Genomic DNA, 19,644 nt, shown 5'->3' on the forward strand with positions numbered 1-19,644 from the left:
AAATACCTATGCAAAGGTGGAAATGGGCTTTAAAACCTTAGGGGCTGACTTATCAAAACTGGAAAAAGAAAATGAACACAAAATTGGAGTTGTTGCCACTAGCTGTATGGAAGCCACAGCACTGGGTCACTGGTGTTCACTGATGATATGACTGCTGACAGAAGCAGCAAGCAGGATGAAATCTGAAGTCTATAGCACTATACTTTCTGGTCTGCCAAATGCTGCCAAACTAAAAGGTCTGTGATTCACAGTACACATGGACAAACCATACTGGGTAAATAATCAAAGAGTTTTTAGAAGTGGAATTTTCATCAATGGCCATGTCAGTCACCTGACCAAGTGAAGATGCATTTTACTACTAAGGGCAAAACTGAAGATAGAAAAAACAACAAACAAGAAGTAATAGACGGCTGCAGGGAATGCCTGGCAAAGAATCGTTAGAGAGATCATCAATGATGTTCATATGTTCTAGACTCCAGGAAGTCATTGACTGCTAAAGGGTTTTCTACAAAGTATTAAAAATGATCATTTTAATCATGTGCATTTGTCCAATTGCTTTTGAGCCCCCTGAAAAGGAGGGGAACATGTATAAAAATAGATGCAATGCCTAGATGGCTCATACAATATTCTTGGTAAACCTTTTAATTAAATTTGAAAGTCTATATTCATGATATCTTGATTGCTTTATTTGCAACCCATTATGGTGGGAGAAAAAAACAAATTTATGAAAATCGGCTCACTTTCCAGATATTTATGGGCCTAACTGTACGTTACGCCAAAACCAAGTATTCAAAATCTCCCCAACATGTGCTTCCAAGTATATGTGCTTAGATAGAAAAAACTATATGTTTGAAGATGTTATGGAACACTCACTTGTCTCTGGTGGCTTGTTGGACAGAGAAGAGAAGGTCAAGTACATGACATAGCAGCTGATCATGGCTGACTGCAGCAATCCAGACTGTGGGTTATCTTATAATAAAAAAAAAAGAACATTGTAAGATATACATAATTGTTTTTAGAAAGACCTGACATTATACGGGGAAAGAAAAGGCAATACAGGAATACAGGAGTTGAGCTGGTTATACATGGCTTGCATTATGGAGGAGTCCTGGTGACTCTGCTTGCCAAAATCGGCACTCCTCTAATCAATTTTTAACTAACTTATCGAAGGAGCCAGTCCAAAAATTCTAAGCTGAACAGTGACTGCAACTAATTTGGACAGCAGCACGCCCACTGCTATCAGAACACAATAGCCTGGTGGGGGGATTCCATACACACGCCTTAGCAGGGATGGGGGTATCCAGAAGGGCTGAATTAGAGAAAATGAAAAGTATATGGACAGCTTTACATCTGTGCATGGTGAAAATGTGGCCATTTTAGGAGTTTTAATACAATATAATTTGTTTTAGAGGCACAGAGTAGCAATTGTATCTTGTGTAAAAGTAAAAAGTTCATTGATCTGAATAAGACATGAGGAGGACCCAGGAACACAAATAAAGCAGAATGCGAATCCTCAGTTGTTATGCTACTATATGTAAAATAGAGGAACTGCCATGTTGAGGTGTACTTCAGGTGGCTGGTATGCAAATTTAAATATAACACAGATTGTTATGTATAGACTCTAAAGCTAAATCACACACATTACTAAATTACTGTACAATCATTGGCATAATCTCCCCTTTAAGATAAGCACACACTATACAATCTAATTGTACAATTTTTACACAACCTCCTTTGCTACTACCAAATTATGTAATATGAGGGTCCTACCTTACACATCCCATTCAATTTGAACCTTGTCATGCAGGCATGATAGCTAGTAGATCTGAAGGAGTTTGTAAAGTATGTGGCCAGCATACTTACTAACAGCTATGCAGTGCAAGTCCTGCCTAAATTACCGTTTCAATGTACATCTAGACTGGCCCTCGCACCACATCATTTTTGGTAATTCTAAAGACGCCACACGTTACAACCAGACTGTTCATGCTACTTGGACTGTTTAGATGCGTCAATGCATTAGTTGTTGGTGAATCAGGCTGCAATCTGTGTGGCCACCGTTAGTATATACAGAAACTATACAGAAAGTTGGAGGGTTTACAGGCCCTTTGGCTATAGTGAAGAAGGTGGGGCAGCATTCAATATTTCTAGATGACCATGCAGAATACAATTAGACAATACAATTTCCATTAGATTTACCATCAACTATGCAGTGTGAAGAATTGCCTGATTTTATGTAAATGGAATGGATTGCTTTGGTAGGTCCTCCCACTATATTGTTGTTGGTAATGCAATGGAAATTGTACGACTGGATTTAGAAGTTTGTGGTTACCTTAAAGGAGATTGTACAATCACTAAATCTAAAGGGTTTATACAGCTACGTAATACTCACGTTTCAGCACGCACGGTAATATGGACACAAGTGTCAGGAATAAGCAAAGGCCACCATTGACGCCCAGCAGGATTTTGTTGAGCTCACAATGCTCAGGGTGGGTGTAGAACCATGACAGTAGGGCGAGGGCTCCCACAGCAATGGTGTACAGTAACAGGATGGCCAGTGCCAACGCCCCATACCACAGTTTATTGTGTGCAGTTCCAGAATGCCTGACGGAGGAAAATATCAAACACCAAAATTAGAACAAAGGAAATACACGTGAATAAAAGAATAATACAGGTGATTGCTTCAAAGCTGAACACGAGATATATAGTATTATACATACCTACATTGGTCAAGCTTGGCCCAATGTAAATATCCATAACTGATTGGCCCATCGGGGTCCTGTAAAGTGCAGGACAGAGATCTTCCGGGTTCTGTACGGTACGGTGCTGTGCTGAGCAGTTTCCTCTCTGCTCTGAAATCACAGGGGGTCCCTCTCCCAGCACAGCAGCCATAATGACGTCACCATCCCTCGTCCAATCAAATAAAAAACTTATAAATTTAGTTCAATATAATTAATTATAATTAAATATAAAACAGCACCATGATTTGAATAGTATCTAGGATGACCTTTGACACTTAAAGCCCAAATACTGCTAAATATTTTCCTTTTAGTTTTGGATCAACTATGGATATCTCAGTGACTCTCCTCCAATCAGAGAATACCTAGTGCTCATTGATAAAACTAAGTTATCTCTGAATGGCCACTGTGCCGAGCAAGCGACCCCTCTGTTTTCGAAGCAGGGGAAGTCGCTCAGCAAAGCCCCATACAGGACATTGTAGTAACTGCGGCGAAATTATATAGCAATAAAACATTTCCCAAAGATTCCAGAATGCTGACCATCTTATCTAAAGCCTCTGCCGTCAGATAGCCGCTGTCAGCATTTTAGTGCGGGTTAGAGAAGAAAAACACAAAATGCGCAAAATACAAAAAAACCTTTTACAGTGGCCACCAGAACAGAAATAGAGGGGAAATCCTGCAATGAGGAACCCCTGTTACAGTGACAACAATCTAGAAGAGATTCCTTTGGAGAGATTTCTCTTAATTTCTTGTTGTGTTTCTAAAACAGGAAGTGAAAGAAATTCTCCCATATGAGGTACAGACAGAAACAGGCTCTAATCAGCCCCTACTGTAGCCAAAAATAAAATTAAAGTTTTGTTCTAGGTAGAATTTAGTTCCCTCGTCCAACTCCTCCCATGCTCGCCTCCAGGACTTCTCTAGCATCTCTCCCATCCTTTGGAACTCCTTACCCCAACCTGTCTGGCTATCTCCTACTCTGTCTGCCTTTAGGCAATCCCTAAAGACTCATCTCTTCAGGGAAGCCATTCCACCTCATCATAATAACTGATCAATTTCTCAAACAATTCATCCCCACACAGCTACCAGCTCTTCTGTCACTTGCCCTTCCTTTGGATTGTAAGCCCTCACGGGCAGGGCCTTCCTTACCATCTTGTCTTGATTTGTATTGTAACTGCAATACTTTCTGATATTGTAAAGTGGTGCTATATAAATACTGTATAATAATAATAATAATAATAATAATAATAATAATAATAATATAATAATAATAATAGGCAAAATCCAATCATTTGCCTGATTTATCAAAATCTCTGAAGATCAGTTAGTTGTTCCATGCAAAGCAATCACATTCCAACCAGCAGCTGATCGGATGACAGGAATACCAGTAAGAAGCTAAATGCCGGGCAGCAATGCAATCTCTATAGAGACTTGGTACAAACTGCAAAACTACTGCCGACACCTGAACTGAAATCTGATTGGACACTATGAATTACTATACCATGTAATCCTTTGCTATATATTCCTATAGTCTGCAATGCATTATCAAGTTCGCAAACATTTGTATTTCAGAATAGGACTTACCAATTGTTATTCCATTTATGAGCAAATTCTACCAGTAACATGAGCTGGATAATCAAGAAGAAAAAAGCGAACAATGCACCAATATAGCGCCACACTGCAAATAAAAGAAATGACACTTTATTTAATAACAATTGGCTAATATAGAACGATTTATGCAATTACATAAGTCTATCCTAAAAAACAATATTAGGTGTTTATCAGCCTACAATAATGCTGACTTTAAAATCAAATAGTTGTCAGTTCTTATGGCTACAAAACTTGCATACAAGAATAACAGACAGGAAGTCAGCTGAGCTTAGATCTCCCCTGAGAAATCTCCTGGTGAAAACACACCATTAATATGTTACAAATACACTTGCACATGCCAATCATCTCATGTGTTACTTAGAAGGTTACTAAACATACATTGCATTTAATGGATAAAAGTACCTTAATATCTATAAATATGTAAATGTTCATGAACATATCAGTAGTGAATAGATGAAGGTCATAAGGGGAGTGGGGGCAACATTTTCCAATAGACATGTGGCTTCCTGTCCAAGTAATATCACAGAATAATAGAATACTGTCCTTTACAGTGTACACGCATTATATAGATATAATTTGTTTTGGATAGAAAGGTAGGGAAAGTTAAAAACCCTACTAGGTTATTAATTCCTGTGTGTCCCACCAGGCAGATTTTCTTATTAGGAAATTGAAATCTGACCAAAGTAAAGAAACTTTCCATCTGAGAACTCATTGACACTCATACAGGGTTATTCAGAAAAGGGTTTGGAGAAGACAGGAGAAGTGAACAATCTAGGACAACATAGCTGAACTGGAAAGTGAGCTGAATGGGAGAATTTTTCCATATCAGCTATTTTGTCCTAGATTGTTCACTTCTCCAAACTCTTCACCCTTTTGTGAATAACCCTGATAGTGTTAAACCTGCATTTATACAGGACATCTCTAAACGCATATAATTTCAGCTAATGGTTTTTCATTGGCATCACTCAAACTGAGCGTTCACCTGCATTTAGGTGCATCGGTTTAGCTGCATTTAGAGAAAAAAGAATTCTGTGGACCCAACATCCAATTAGAGACAAACGCGGCTAAACACAAATAAAAAAACGGGTAAACCAGCTTTAAATCAGGAACACTAAAAATGCAAAAGAAAAAGATCGAGGAAGCATAAAAAGTTGTTTATACTTCCCAAATCACTTCTGTATTTCAAAAATGCAGACATGCTGGTGTGGATGTAGCATTAGACAGCCGTCATCGGAACAGGTGTCCCATTGGATGATTCACTCTGTAGTCTGTTCTGGTGACAACTTTTGGATTTCCCTAATTTTCTGTCTCGCTGACAGTAGTCACCTGGACAGGAAGATGGGTCAATCTACCCAGTGGAGACACAGGCAGCAATAAAAAAACAAAACTTGACACAAGATCTAACTCATTCCCAATCTTGACAACTGCAACCCTTATATACTAAAGGGGATGTTATAAGGGGAAGTAGCCACTGAAGGAATATTGGCTGGAATTGATCGAAAAAAAACGTATAAATATATAACAATACAGATAAAGTATACAAAACCAATAAGTGTTGCAGTGAAAATTTTCAGTATAAATTTTCAGTGACAATGTTGTGATCTTCTCTTCCAATACAGCATCAGCCAGCCTCATGTTCTGTCAGTCAATCACACATTATCAGATACCAGAACAGTAAATGAAGAACAGAAATTGAGTTCTTACACTTGCCAGAAAGAAACCGCAATGCAGCAATCACATACAACTATTAATAGAAACACATCTAAGCTGACACACCAACTGAAGTTCACGGCCCTGAAATTTGCAAACCAGTAATTGAGGGATTTTCGGTTAGAAATAATAATTAAAAAAACAAAACAAAAACCACTCCTTCTATTGTGACCGATCACTAAACAGATGGAACAAATGGCTCCCAATAGTGTAAACTACACAAGTAGCACGTGGAAGTAATCAATCACAAGTGGAGTATTGTGAGATCAGGGGAGATTAATCGTTACTATATCCTGCTGGTGCAGTTCTCATCATAGGGAGATATTCATAGACAAGGGTGATGTCACACTCCTTCCAGCGAGACCCAGGGAAAAGCTGGAGTGACACTTCGTGAGATTTGGGCTACTCCGCATTCCCCAGGATCTTGTTGGAGAGAATGTAATGTCACCACCACCTGCAGTGTGAAATTCAGGGGTGAGGCAAGTATATTACCTTTTTTCCCCAACAGGTTTTACCTACTATGTATTACTTGCATGTATAGGTTGAATTTATCACACCTGTCTATCTGCCAGCAGATTGTTAGTAAAATGCACTATAAACACAGTAGCAAACAAAATTACCTAGAAGGAACGTATCCTGATCAGGGAGGAAGAAGGCTCCGGAACACATTGCAACAAGGATCAGAAACTTGACAAACCAGAAACTGCAAATTTAACATATAGCTGTATTAACAGTTATATACAGTTGCATAGTTACACTGTAGTGACAAACTCAGGAGTTAAATCCTAAAAATACATTCAAGTACCTTAACTATTAACAAAAATGTATCTTATTTGTGTATCCCTCCGCTGTAGATCCTCAAATCATCTCTGAATTGGTGCTGACACTGTCCTTCCTTCTGGAGGGTGACTACTTTTGTACCCTATGTTCTCTGTGTGTTGTAAAGTAGCCACCACTCCAAGCTCACTCCTGTGATGGACTACAATCACATGCTTAGTTTACTACTTTGTATGGAGATTGTAGTCCATCACAGGAGTGAGCTTGGAGTGGTGGCTACTTTACAACACACAGAGAACATAGGGTACAAAAGTAGTCACCCTCCAGAAGGAAGGACAGTGTCAGCACCAATTCAGAGATGATTTGAGGATCTACAGCCGAGTGATACACAAATAAGGCAGACTATTGCTAAGGCTGGGCACACACCTTACAACCATCGCAAGACTTTTGTCTTGCGATGGTTGTAAGGTAATAAAAAAAAAAACGTACGATCTGCCTATCTTGGACAGGCAGATCTTACTTGCTATGATCGCAAGCACGCCCCGCTGAGGGGCGGGCTTCCGATGACCGCAATGCCGAACAGGCAGTGTGCGCTTGCACACACCGGCCCGTCCGGCTTTTATCTTACGAACATGCTACACACCCGCCGAAAATCGTACGATTCTCGGCGGGTTTTCGAACATGTTCGTAAGATAAAAGTCGTGCGACCTTACAGTAGTAGAGATGCCCAAGGACCTGTAGCCCACCTTACTGGACTTCCCATATGAAAAAAATGGGTGCTCGCAATGACTACGGATGGCGCTGTATCAAGTATCACTTTAGGCCTGTGCGGCCCCGAAAGCGCTTGATCCCACTTTGAGTGACTTCAAAAAATAAAAACGAAGGATTCACTAAAACTTTGACGTATTCTTACAGTAGTAGAGGTCGCACGGCTTCCACACACCTTACGATATTCGTACAATCGAGGGGAATTTCCCGCGATTATTGTACGATTATCGCAAGGTGTGTGGGCACCTTCATACTTGAATGCATTTTCAAGCTTTAAACTCCTGAATTTAGTCTCACTTTAATAATAAAAACAAGACATTGTACAAGTTCAGCTTCAAACAATTCCTCCAGTTTTGGTCTACAAAAGGACAAAAAACAAATCTTCCTGAGTATGTTTTAGGTGGACCTTATCAATACAAATAATAGCAAGTCTGTTTCAGATTATATGTTGTGCCACTTGTACCCATAAATTACAGATGAAAGAAACTATGGTTTAGATATGGGGCCATATTACTGAAATGTTAGTCTACCCAAACCAGATACTTCAGTACTTTGTAGCTGCTGGACAGTTAAAGGAGAACTATGAGGGGAGTGCTTTTCACTCACCTCATAGTTCTACCGATCAGTAGATCGGTAGGTGAGCGAACACATACCGGGTTCGCTCACCTTTCGATCCTGTCACGGCTCTCTGCCGTGACAGGGGAGGGGCTGGATTCCCCTCTCCGATCTGCCAGCGCTGACTGGCGGAACGGACGGGGGAGGGTACAGCTGGCTCTGCCTCTAGATAGGCAGAGCCAGTTGTCACTCACGCAGCTGGGCGGATCTCGAGATCGATGTCGGGATCCGCTCCGGCGTCTCAGTATACCGCGAGCTGTAGCTCGCGGTATACTGAGCCTAGGGTGACGGGAGGACGCTAGTTTGTGTCCTCCCGTTACCCTAAGGAGAACTATGGGGAAAAGCCCTAACCCCATAGTTCTCCTTTAAAACCATGCACAATTTCTTTTGTTAACAAGTCTTTTGGGTTTGCACACTGGCTGGAGCTATTATTAGGTGTTCCTACATTATAAAAAGGGATTACATTCTGTCGGGTTGTATTTTTTTATATTATAAAGCAAGTGGAAGAACACACACAGAGGTGGATAGAACACTCACAGGAAGAGGAACAGACCTGGGAATTATAGCTGTGAGATCTCGCTGCTGGAGCATCTGAGACATATAAGAAGCCATGGGCTGACTCAGCCCACTAACCTCCACCTACAATTAAGAGCTCCCTTTTTTATGGACTTTAAAAGGAACCAAAGTACAATTTTCATCTAAAAGATGGTTAAGATTTTATTATAAAATTTAACCCTTACTGGGATATAAAGCTATTTTATGGGACCTCCATATCGCTGCCACATGGACAATTTTCTGTACCTCTTGAGCATGGTACAGCTGGGAAAATAAAGAAAAAAAAACAAACAGTCCAGATCCCATGGCTGTGTACTTTGGTATGCATTAGCGCCCAACTACCAACTACAATAATGCAGTGTAGAGGCCCCAGACACGAACATATCAAGGTTGTCCAATATTCAAATACAGTCAGCAATTATTTTTTTTTAGACAATTTTGTTCAAGTTAAACATATTTCAGTAAGGCCCCATTCACACCAGAGTGATCTGAAGTGCTATTTGAAACTTCAGTAGAAGCACTTCAATGTTCTACACTGGGATTTCCAATATTACATTGTGCCTGTTCCCACCTAAGCGTAGTGTTGCTTGAAGCTTGACACTCAAAAACTTGGCGCATAGTTGCGCATTTTGGCCCCAATTTACTTCAATGATAGCACCTGAAAAACGCACATAAATGCACATTTTTCGTGTGGTTCTTTTGTCTATTAGTTAGCTTTCCATTGGCTAAAAATAATAATAATAAACACTCAAGCCTGAAATGATGTGCTGTTCTTACCCATTGTGGATTGCAGCCCGACAGCCTCTGCTGTTTTTGATGTTTATAGTTAAGATGAAGAGTATAAAGAAAAAGCAAGTCATCCCAAAACACACTCTGTACACAGCCGAGTACCCCACCATATTCTCACACTTCTCTCCAGCCTTCAGGTGCTCACAGATATCTCCATAGAATGGAATCTAATTGGTAAGGACACAGAAAACATTGATGTCAGAGACAAAGCGGCAATCAGCACTTACAAATATAATTTCTCGTTTAATACATTTTATTGAAAATGTTTACAATACAGCATTATGCAAACTAACATCATAATCGTTATCAGACATTAGATCATAGCAAGATCAAGAATTAATCTCAGGTTAGCGTTCAGTGGTTTATACCCAGCAGCTGATTATCAGGTCCAGAACAGAATCGGGGCCCGGGAGGAATTTTGTTGATAGTTACGTACAACAATTATTAGATATAGTAAGTGGAGGTGAGCTAAGATCGATGAGGTAAATCCAAATATGGACCCTCATGTAATTTTAACCAATACCAATTACTGTTCGGTGGAGACAAACCGATCCAATATCACCTGCTGGTTTTCTAGATCCTTGTGGGATGGTCTTCCACTTTTAGGCTCCTCCCCCACACTGCTCTCAATGGCAATCTGTGCTATTGGCCACAAAGCTCCCACAACTTAATTCGCCATAGGAAATTTGTGGAAGAGCAGCAGTACCTTACTCTACACTGTGCATGGTTTCTCCAGCTGTGATCATAATTTCAGCACAACTACTAATTTTAGCTCTGTTCACAGAAATCATCAATATAATAAAACAATAATGTTTACCTGTAAAATCATGTGCAGCCGCTTGAATCAAATGCAAAACAGGTTCAATCTTTGAATAAAAATAAAACTAAGAATTTGCAGCCTTGATACGTTTTCATGGATTTTTTGGAAACTGTGCCCTTTTTCTAATTATTGACCCCCAAGCAAATGGCATTTGTTAGTCATAGCGTTATAAAAACCAGTCTAATGAACATTAGACCCAGAGAATATTTAGAGACATATATGAAGAATACAGTTACTTTAAGCACTCTGCAGCTTCAGTCTAGAAGTTCTGGCAGAAGATGTAAAATCGCTGCATATCCTCTCTTGTTATAACATAAGCATTGTAATAGGAATACATTCTATAGTTGTTTTGGATAATGCAATCAAAGCTTACTTGGAAAAATCCCTTTTATTTACTGAGTGCTGCCTTCTGGCTGCCCATCACTTTCACCAACTTCCTGGATTCCCAGTATACTTTGCATCTCTTTTCCTGCTGCTTGATGCGATATAAATCTTGATTTCTGAAGACTACACATCCCATCATGCATTGGTTTCAGCAAGCAATGATAATGTTACATTGTGGGAAGTTCAGACATTGAGTTGTAGTTCAGATGGCAAGCTTAGTGGTGACACAATGAAGAGTGTATTCACAGGGCTGAGTGAAGTGGTGCATCTTCAATAAGTAAGTTTACAAACTTCTGGATGAGTATGGTTATTAGGAGTGAAATTTCCATAGAACTTATGGAAATTCAATATATTTTTAATCAAACATTTAGCAAATGAACATGGAGGTTGCCATGGTTGAGCACTTCTTCTGACTTATGCTTGTTGTAGGTCAGGGACTAAAAAAGAATTGATGCAAAGGGCATCCAGGCAAGTAGCATTTTCAGCAAAGGGTCAGTCAAATCAATCTACAAATGTCTCCTATACAGGTTTCCTTTAAAGATCTGCATGTGTATGGTCAGCAAGGATATAGACATGACCAGCTAGAACAGTAGATGCCTGTCTGATGGTAATGTTAGACTAATGTCAGCAGAGAATTTGCTCTGGAAGTCTGTTGGCGATATAACGGTGATGGTACTGCTTCAAAATATTTCAATAACATGTCTGAAGCCAAAGTCTCTAGCCCATCTTTAATAACAGAATTAAAAAACTGCCAAATTCTACACACATTCTCATTTTAAACTGGCGATGGGGACTTACTTTGGTTATACATAGAATAAATCTAGATTAATAATAAATGTGGTTTTAGTAAGTGTAGCCTTTAGGTTTATCTGAGGATAATGAGCCACTGTTCACTTCCAAGTCACTGCAGTTCACCCTCCTGCCTCAGTTTTTCCATCTGCTGGTATTAGTGGCGAGGTTTCTTACGGCGGCTGACACAAGTATGTCGATTAGTGCTTCACTGCGAGTCCGGGAGAAGGTGAGAGAGGAGGGCTCGAATGCAAGGAAAGGAATATTTTTTTTCTTAAGGCTGGGTTCACACCTAGGCGTATCGAATATGCGCATTTGACGCGCATTTTTACCGCGATTCGCGGTAAAAAAAAACAAACACGCGTTTCCGAGGGCTACCTGGCTGTATCCCAATGGATATGCGCGGCAAAATATGCACCAAAGAAGCGCCTGTACTTCTTTGGGTGTATGGTGTTTTGCAGCACGTTCCTACGCTACCCCTCCATTGCAAAAGTTAAGTGCTATAACTTTGTTATTTCTGACCCCAGGCAAAAAGCGAGAGATTAATGCTTGGAGTGCAGGGTAGTCCCACTGCAAGTGTTAATAAAGTTTTTACCCAGTAGTTCTTTAATTCCAGAAAAGTTTTCATTTAAAAGGGCAACCATAAAAGGTTTTGTGTTCTCTTTATGTTTACATTCATGGTAAATTGTAAGTAACAGGCGATTTTTTATTTTTTTTAATAGCTTTGGATACAGCAGGGAAGGGTTGGACCCTCTTTCAATTTTTTATTATTGTCTGTGCCCCCCGCTGGAGAGAGTCACCCTCTGTATTTGTCGCGATGACCATTATAAGAGCAAGAGGTGAGGGGAAATCTTCAAAATGGGGACAAATGTTCTGACGACGACTCTAAGCATCTCTGAGACAGGAAATTAAGGGAAATCTCCACAAGAGGACACAGACAGTAAAAAACAAAAATCTGAAAAGGGCTTTTATTTTTATCAATTAAAAAAATGCAAAGTCAGATGGTATAGAGTCCCGACAACCTTGCATAGACTGTTTCCACAGTGCTCACCACTCTGTTGGCGTTGCCAGGCGCAGGAAGGTACGCTATTGCATATCTTCAGGTCCTGCCCTTTGCTCAGAGTTTTCTGGGATAAGGTGGCTGAGGTTTGCAACACATTGACCGAGGTTGTTTTGGGGTCTGACCCAGCTAAATATCTCCTACACCTGGCACCCATGCCCTTACGTCGCTATAAGAGGTCTCTCTTAGTGCACTTACTCAGTGCGGCGAAGGTGTGCATCCCCCTATACTGGAAGCGCACGTCTGCCCCCCCAATCTCACTGTGGCTGGCGAGGGTCGGAGAGATCTACAGAATGGAGGATCTCCTGGCCTCTGCTAATCACAGAGTTACACAGTTTAATCACACCTGGTTTTACTGGGTAGATTTTACTACCTCCCAGGAATATAATGCCCTACTAGGGGACATGTAAAGTATGACACATGGGTGGCACGGGGGGCGACTGCCCTATCTGAGATGGAGATGCGGAAATGCGGGACCTCGACCACTCGCAGCGAGCCCACGGAAAGGAGTTACGTAGGTGGCAGGAACCACGGTGCAGTGATTTGGTTCCGCTGGAGACTCGTGGGACGATGTCTGTCTACCTCTTCTATACTACTTTTTTGTCTTTCTTTCCTCTTAGTATCCTCTCCTCTCCTTCCCCCACTTCCTACCTCTTCACCTCTATCCACCTAACTTGCTCATTAAAAAGGATATGCAATCTATCTAACGCTGCATGATCAGGCATGGTTTAACGCGGACAAATTGTGCCGGATAATGTTGGAGCTAAAATGTGATTGTACTAAAAGATGTTTATCCTAGGATACATTGATGTTATAGTGGATATCCTTGACCCATTTTCTAATACACTATGTACTACTGTTATTTTTCTATTGTACTAGAAAAAAAAGGAAAGTAAATGAGCAGAAGAGAAAGCCAAATCAATATTTGGTGTGACCACCCTTTGCATTCAAAACGCCCTCAATTCTTCTAGGTACACTTGCACACAGTTTTTGAAGGAACTCAGCAGGTAGGTTGTTCCAAACATCTTGGAGAACCAACCTCAGATCTTCTGTGGACGTAGGCTGCCTCAAATCCTTCTGTCTCTTCATGTAATCCAGACAGACCCCATGATGTGGAGATCAGGACTCTGTGGGAGGCAAAACCATCACTTCCACGCTGAAGATAGTTCTTAATGACATTGGCTGTATGTTTGGGGTCGTTGTACTGCTGCAGAATACATTTGGGGCCAATCACATGCCTACCAGAGGGTATGGCATAATGGATAAGTATCTGCTTGTATTTGTCAGCATTGATCCTGACCAAATCTCCAACTCCATTGCCAGAAATGCATCCTCAGACTTGCAAGGAACCTCCACTATGCTGCACTGCTGCTCTCCAGCCCTTTGTCAAACAAACTGCCTCCTGCTACAGCCAAATATTTCCACTTTTGACCCATCAGTCCAGAGCACCTGCTGCCATTTGTCTGCACCCTAGGTCCTATGTTTTCATGCATAGTTGAGTCGCTTAGCCTTGTTTTCCATGTCAGAGGTATTGATTTTTGGCCGCAGAAAAAAGGCAGCAGGTGCTCGGTGACACACACACACACTAAGTTTACACATTGTTTCAGAGATGCATTTATTAAAATATATTATTTATATAGTGGTATTAGGATTCAGGTCAGTTTAAAAGATAAAACTTAGTCCTATAGAGAAAGTGGCAATCAGATAATTTATGCTTTCAAACATTAGTGCACATGAGAGGGACAATATACTTCCATTAACCCACAGTCACATTTTAGGCATTAACTAGCACAGATGGCTGTGGCCAGACTTTGCAGCACAGTTACAGTTTAAGTCGTTGAGGTCCAGGCAATCAATCACCCATTAAAACTCATCAGCCCCTACTTTAGCCACGGATGTTCCTTTATCTTTAATGACAATTTAATAAGAAGCTAGTGATTAGCTAAATTAACCATTAGCTCCAGACTTACATAATCACCATGCGGGTCGTTTGATCCCCTTGTGAATATGGGCTCCTATGTGACTTCAGCTCATAGACTGCTGATCCTGGCTCTCCCCTTTAAGTCAAGGCCTGATCACTCGCTTTTGCCTGCTGGTTGGTACTACATCTGCCCACATGTTCCTGACTTCGGCCTGTATTTCGACTTCGATCCTGTCTTCGGATTTGGTACCTCGCTGACTGCACATTGTCCACCTGGCTTGCATCTGACTTCGGCTCTGTCTACACTGCTTCCACTGGTGCGTTTGCTTTCTACTAGAAGTTCACCTCAAAGACCTGGACCTTGTGTCTGCAGCAAGTCATCCGGCAAGCGTGCCCCTCCGAGCCCTGATAGAACTGTTCCTCTTTCCACGGGTCTCGAACTGGAGTTGCAAGAGAGGCAATCCTTGTCACTTTAAGCTCCCTGAAGATACGTGACATAATGCTTCATTTAGCTGTTACACTTTATTTCCCTAAACCAGGGGTGGACAAATTAATATGGAATTCACAAGCCAGTCTGTCCAACCCACGTTCTCTTTATTTTTACATTCATTTTAAATAGTTAGCAAAGGCAATTTTTTATAGCTTGGATACAGCAGGGAAGGGTTGGACCCTCTTTCAATTCTTTATTATTGTCTGTGCCCCCGCTGAGGAGATTTACCCTCTGTATTTGTCGCGATGACCACTGTAAGTTAAAATCCTAAATCTTAGTGTTGTCATAAGCAAATGTTGAGGGGAAATCTTCAAAATGGGGACAAATGTTCTGACAACAATGCTAAGCATCTCTGAGACAGGAAATTAAAGGAAATCTCCCCAAGAGGACACAGACAGTAAAAAATAATCTGAAAAGGGCTTTAACTTAGTTTATTATCAATTAACAAAATGGAAAGTAAATGAACAGAAGAGAAGTATGGAATTAAGGAGCCAGTAGGATTTATTTTTTTTTTTTTTTTAGGTGCCAGCTGCAAATCGACATGAACTAGAAAAAACCTCAAAACTTACTCGCCAGCTGTAATTTTTAAGGAGAATTGGGTACCAGGCCCCTAGGATTTGTCTGGACCCCAAACTATTCTTTATTTAGAAAAGTGCACAGCATACTTCCACATTTGGACCTCCTAGTTTGCTCTGCTCTAGTGCTAAATCCATTCTCACATTTGTCGCTATGTTGCCGCCACTGCCATCATCTCCAGCACTTGTTCTTGGCCTAAAACCTCTTCCTTTGGCTGGCAATTATGAAACTGCTGCCCATGCATGCTGGAATTACATTATTTCAGCACTGGGTTCTATTCTAAGAATCTTAAGCCCCTTCCACACGCGCTTTCCGATCAGGTCACCTGTCAGTTTTTCAGGCAGATCTGATCAGAAACCCATTGTTAGTCTATGGGCAACCATATGTAGTCGGACAGGCATCTGTTCATATCTAGTTAACCTTGGCTCCAGCCAAGTCCAGAAAAACAAATACATCAGAAGTCCATTTGTTTGCCGGACCTGATCGTGCCAGACCGGGGGTAACCGGATGTAAACGTACGCCCGTATACCCTCCTGATTGGATCATGTGAAAGAGGTCTTTCAGATGTCATGAGTGGAATGAGTGTAGATTCCATCAGGCAGGCATTATAAACCAAGAAAATATTATTTTTTGGCAGAAGTGATAATCAAAGTCTTAACCAAAACACTCAACCCCCCACCCAAATTTGTTTCCCGTCAGGTTATACTATAATTTTTTTTTTTAAACAACTTTTACCCCCCCCAAAAAAATGATCAAACCAACCAGCCTTCCAGCATCCATACCATATAAACGGTTGGTTCTACGTTGCTTTGATTCATTCAACTATGTTACAAAATCTGGTTGAAAGATTCAGATCGCCGTGTGTACAGCCAGCATTAGTATCTACGACTTGCTTTATGCCGAGTACTGAAAATCTAACAGGCTAGTCAAACCAGATTTCTTATCTGATGTGAGCAGCGTCTCATATTTCTCGCAGTGGCACAATAACATGATTAATTTCACATCTACTTCAAAGTGATACTCGAGTCTGACTTCCGTTCCACATGTGTTAGAAACAGGTTTACAGCTTATTAGGACCCAGAACGTTGTATCAGGTCATCTGAAACCCCTATTATCAGTTCCTCAATCTTTAAACAAGCAAGCATGTAAACTTTACATTATAATGGGGATCATTTGTCAACATATCAAAGACCTGTGTAAGCACAGCACCCAATCACACTCTTTCCACTATCACAACCTTGCATTGCAAATATGAGAATATAAATAAATGAGCTGTTTTAGGAGAGCACAAAAGCTTTATACAGATCTGGATGTGATCTGTGAGATGGACAAACAATCCCCTTAAAATACACCCAGCCAAGCAGACCCTCACAATACATAGTTTGTAAATTCTGTACATCTGGTGGCCAGGGAAAAAGGATTTTCAAAAGTAGAGTTCAGCAGTCATGGCCTCAGAATTTATCTCAGGTTTCTGAGAAGTGAAGCTGTGACTTTGTCCAAGTGAATCTGTGACTTTTTCCATTAAAGGGCAAAGTAATGGGTCCTCTTTGTAGGCCACCTTCTCTGCTACTGCACCACTCTGTGCAAATTCAGTTTTAAAGCTTACACAGAGCTAATGACCTTCTACCCACACCCACGTGACAGTGCTTTGGCCTGGCCATTGGCTGCTCAGGTGCCAAAGCATCAAGAAGGGGACAAGGTCACATGCGTCCCCATACTGGGTATTGCACAGGACATTGCTGGTGAATAGGAAAGCTGGTGAGATTAGGGGATGGGAAGAATCTACAAAGGAGGGAAGGGACTACCAGGTGAACCTATTACCTTCCCCAGAATGGACAGGTTTACTTTTAGCAGACATGGACAGATAGACGGCTCACCAAGAGATAAGGGTGGCAAGACATCTACACCAATCTCGCATTGCTGGAGTGCCATGCCCTGCAAGGGATTTGACCCTTGAACTGAAACAACCAATATACCATGCAAGCCTCCTTTACATTTGTATCAGCACCAACACATCTCTATCAATATGGTAGAAATCTCTGGAACATTCCAAGCACTGATCAGCGGTTGCACATGATGCTCAAACTCTATAGCACAATTTGCAATACTCTGGCAGTGTGTTGTCAGTCTAAATCCCTAATGCAAAGTATAAGATACACAAACAAGTGTACTACTCACGTGTTCCTCCAATAATTTAGCCACGGTTGGAGACATCATCACAGCACAGACCACAGTAACAAGGAAGAAGAAGAAGGCGTACATGATGCGAGTGCTTGTAGACTGTTTGATCCCAGGGCAGCAAGTGCAACATAGTGCACAGGCCGCAGAGCCGCAGCAACAGGCAACCTGCAAGAAAAACAACGTTCAGAACAGGCGCAGGATGTGTATGATCAGTGCACATGCCAGCTAATAACCAAATTGAGCATAAGAGGGGTTGCACTAACATTTAAAAAAGGAAAAATGTAATACAGCACAGCTTACCAGCTCTTCGATGTGGGGGCTGCTTTAGTTTTTTTTTTTTAAAGCTTCTTTTCCCCCCATTATTTCCCTCTAGTCATTCTTCTAGTAACTTACTTCCTGTGCTACACTGACAACTTTTACTCATTATACTGTATCCAGACAACAAAAACGTGACAGGACTACAAAAACCTCCTCTTCTCCATAACAGAAGGGGATAAGGTTTTGTATGCAAAGAACAATGTAAGTAATAACGGTGTAGCACAGGCGATTATGAGAGTGAGAGAACAGGACATTATCAGCTCACAAGATTTCTGGCAAGATCAACAAGTATTTTTTGCACTTATCAAACGGATATAACAATAACAGTTTAATTGTATATTTAAGAGCTGAAACAAATATTCTTCCCTGTGACAGCGCCCACTACTGCAGCTGTGTTCGGGATGAGCAGCCATGGGACAACAGAAGCTGCAGATAATTATTACATGTTTTTCCAGTGAGTCAAAAAGAAAAAAAGGTTGACACCTCATAATTAAATGAACCTGTGTTACTCTGTTTATAAAATAAATTTTGTTAGTAATAATGAAAAAAACAATAATAATTATATTTCAGATTGTAAGCTCTCACTGGAGGACCCTCCCTATCATCTTGTCTTGACTTCTATTGTAACTGTAATGTCTTCCTTATATTGTAACGCGCTGCACAAACTGTTGGCGCTATATAAATCCTGTATAATAATAATAAATATTATTTTTGCTGTACATAAGTGTTCAAGCTAGCACTGTAATCATTTTGGTAGCAAAAAAGTAACTGTATATTGTTTGTAATTGTATTAACTTGTAAAATCTGATGATTTAATGATCTTTTTCTATTTGTTCACAAAATATCATTAAATGTTTTTTTAAATACATTTTACAGGTGTTTGCAAAATATTGGAAAGTTTGGAAACTATTTAGGATTAACTGCTGGTTCTTTAATTATTAACGGATCACCAATAGCAAGCTACAGCCCAGGGATTTTCCACTGGCTTTTTAAGTCTGTGAACCACCTCATTCCAACTGTAATCTGAGGAACAGGAATGCTATGATAGTGGTTTTTGAAGGTAAATGGAAAAATAATACAATATCTAAGGGGTGTTTAAATATTTAAAGCTGTAATCTTCATCCGGATACCACACAATTCACCTGTTTTTCTGCCACGCACCGAACCCTCTCCCGGATAGATTATGCCCTGTGCTCCACAGAGTTCCTTCCCTTGATTATTACGGTAGATATTTTGCCCAGATCCTTGTCGGATCATGCCCCAATACTCCCCACCTTCAGAGCCGGTAGACAGCCTCCATCCCTTCCTTGGAAACTAAATCCATATTGGCTGACGCTGATCCCAGAAGGTGCATCGCTAGAGGAAGAAATGCGTATTTTTCTGTCCCTGAACACAGGTACTGCCCCTCAGGGTTGTGTGTGGGACTGTTTCAAGGCATATACCAGGGGTCTGCTCATGAAGCAGATAAACGTATTAAAATCCAATAGCAGACGGGCGGAAGTGGAAGCGTTGAGAGAAGTTTCCTCCTCTGAGGCCGGATATGTGCTC

At 40.8% G+C, this 19,644-nt stretch overlaps 1 protein-coding gene across 1 annotated transcript in view; it reads right to left on the reverse strand.

Annotated features, from left to right (window-relative positions):
* SERINC5 (serine incorporator 5) overlaps positions 1-19,644 on the reverse strand; it is a 54,126-nt gene that overhangs the window by 9,232 nt on the left and 25,250 nt on the right. The window contains exons 2-7 of the mRNA XM_018569197.1: positions 17,776-17,943; positions 9,546-9,724; positions 6,674-6,756; positions 4,317-4,410; positions 2,390-2,601; positions 874-969 (exon numbers count right to left, since the gene is read on the reverse strand). Coding sequence (XP_018424699.1) covers positions 874-969; positions 2,390-2,601; positions 4,317-4,410; positions 6,674-6,756; positions 9,546-9,724; positions 17,776-17,943 — 832 coding nt within the window. The remainder of the gene's footprint in view (positions 1-873; positions 970-2,389; positions 2,602-4,316; positions 4,411-6,673; positions 6,757-9,545; positions 9,725-17,775; positions 17,944-19,644) is intronic.

The sequence above is a fragment of the Nanorana parkeri genome, unplaced genomic scaffold, assembly GCF_000935625.1.
Source record: "Nanorana parkeri isolate BGI_ZX_2015 unplaced genomic scaffold, ASM93562v1 scaffold34, whole genome shotgun sequence".
NCBI classification, from domain to species: Eukaryota; Metazoa; Chordata; class Amphibia; order Anura; family Dicroglossidae; genus Nanorana; species Nanorana parkeri.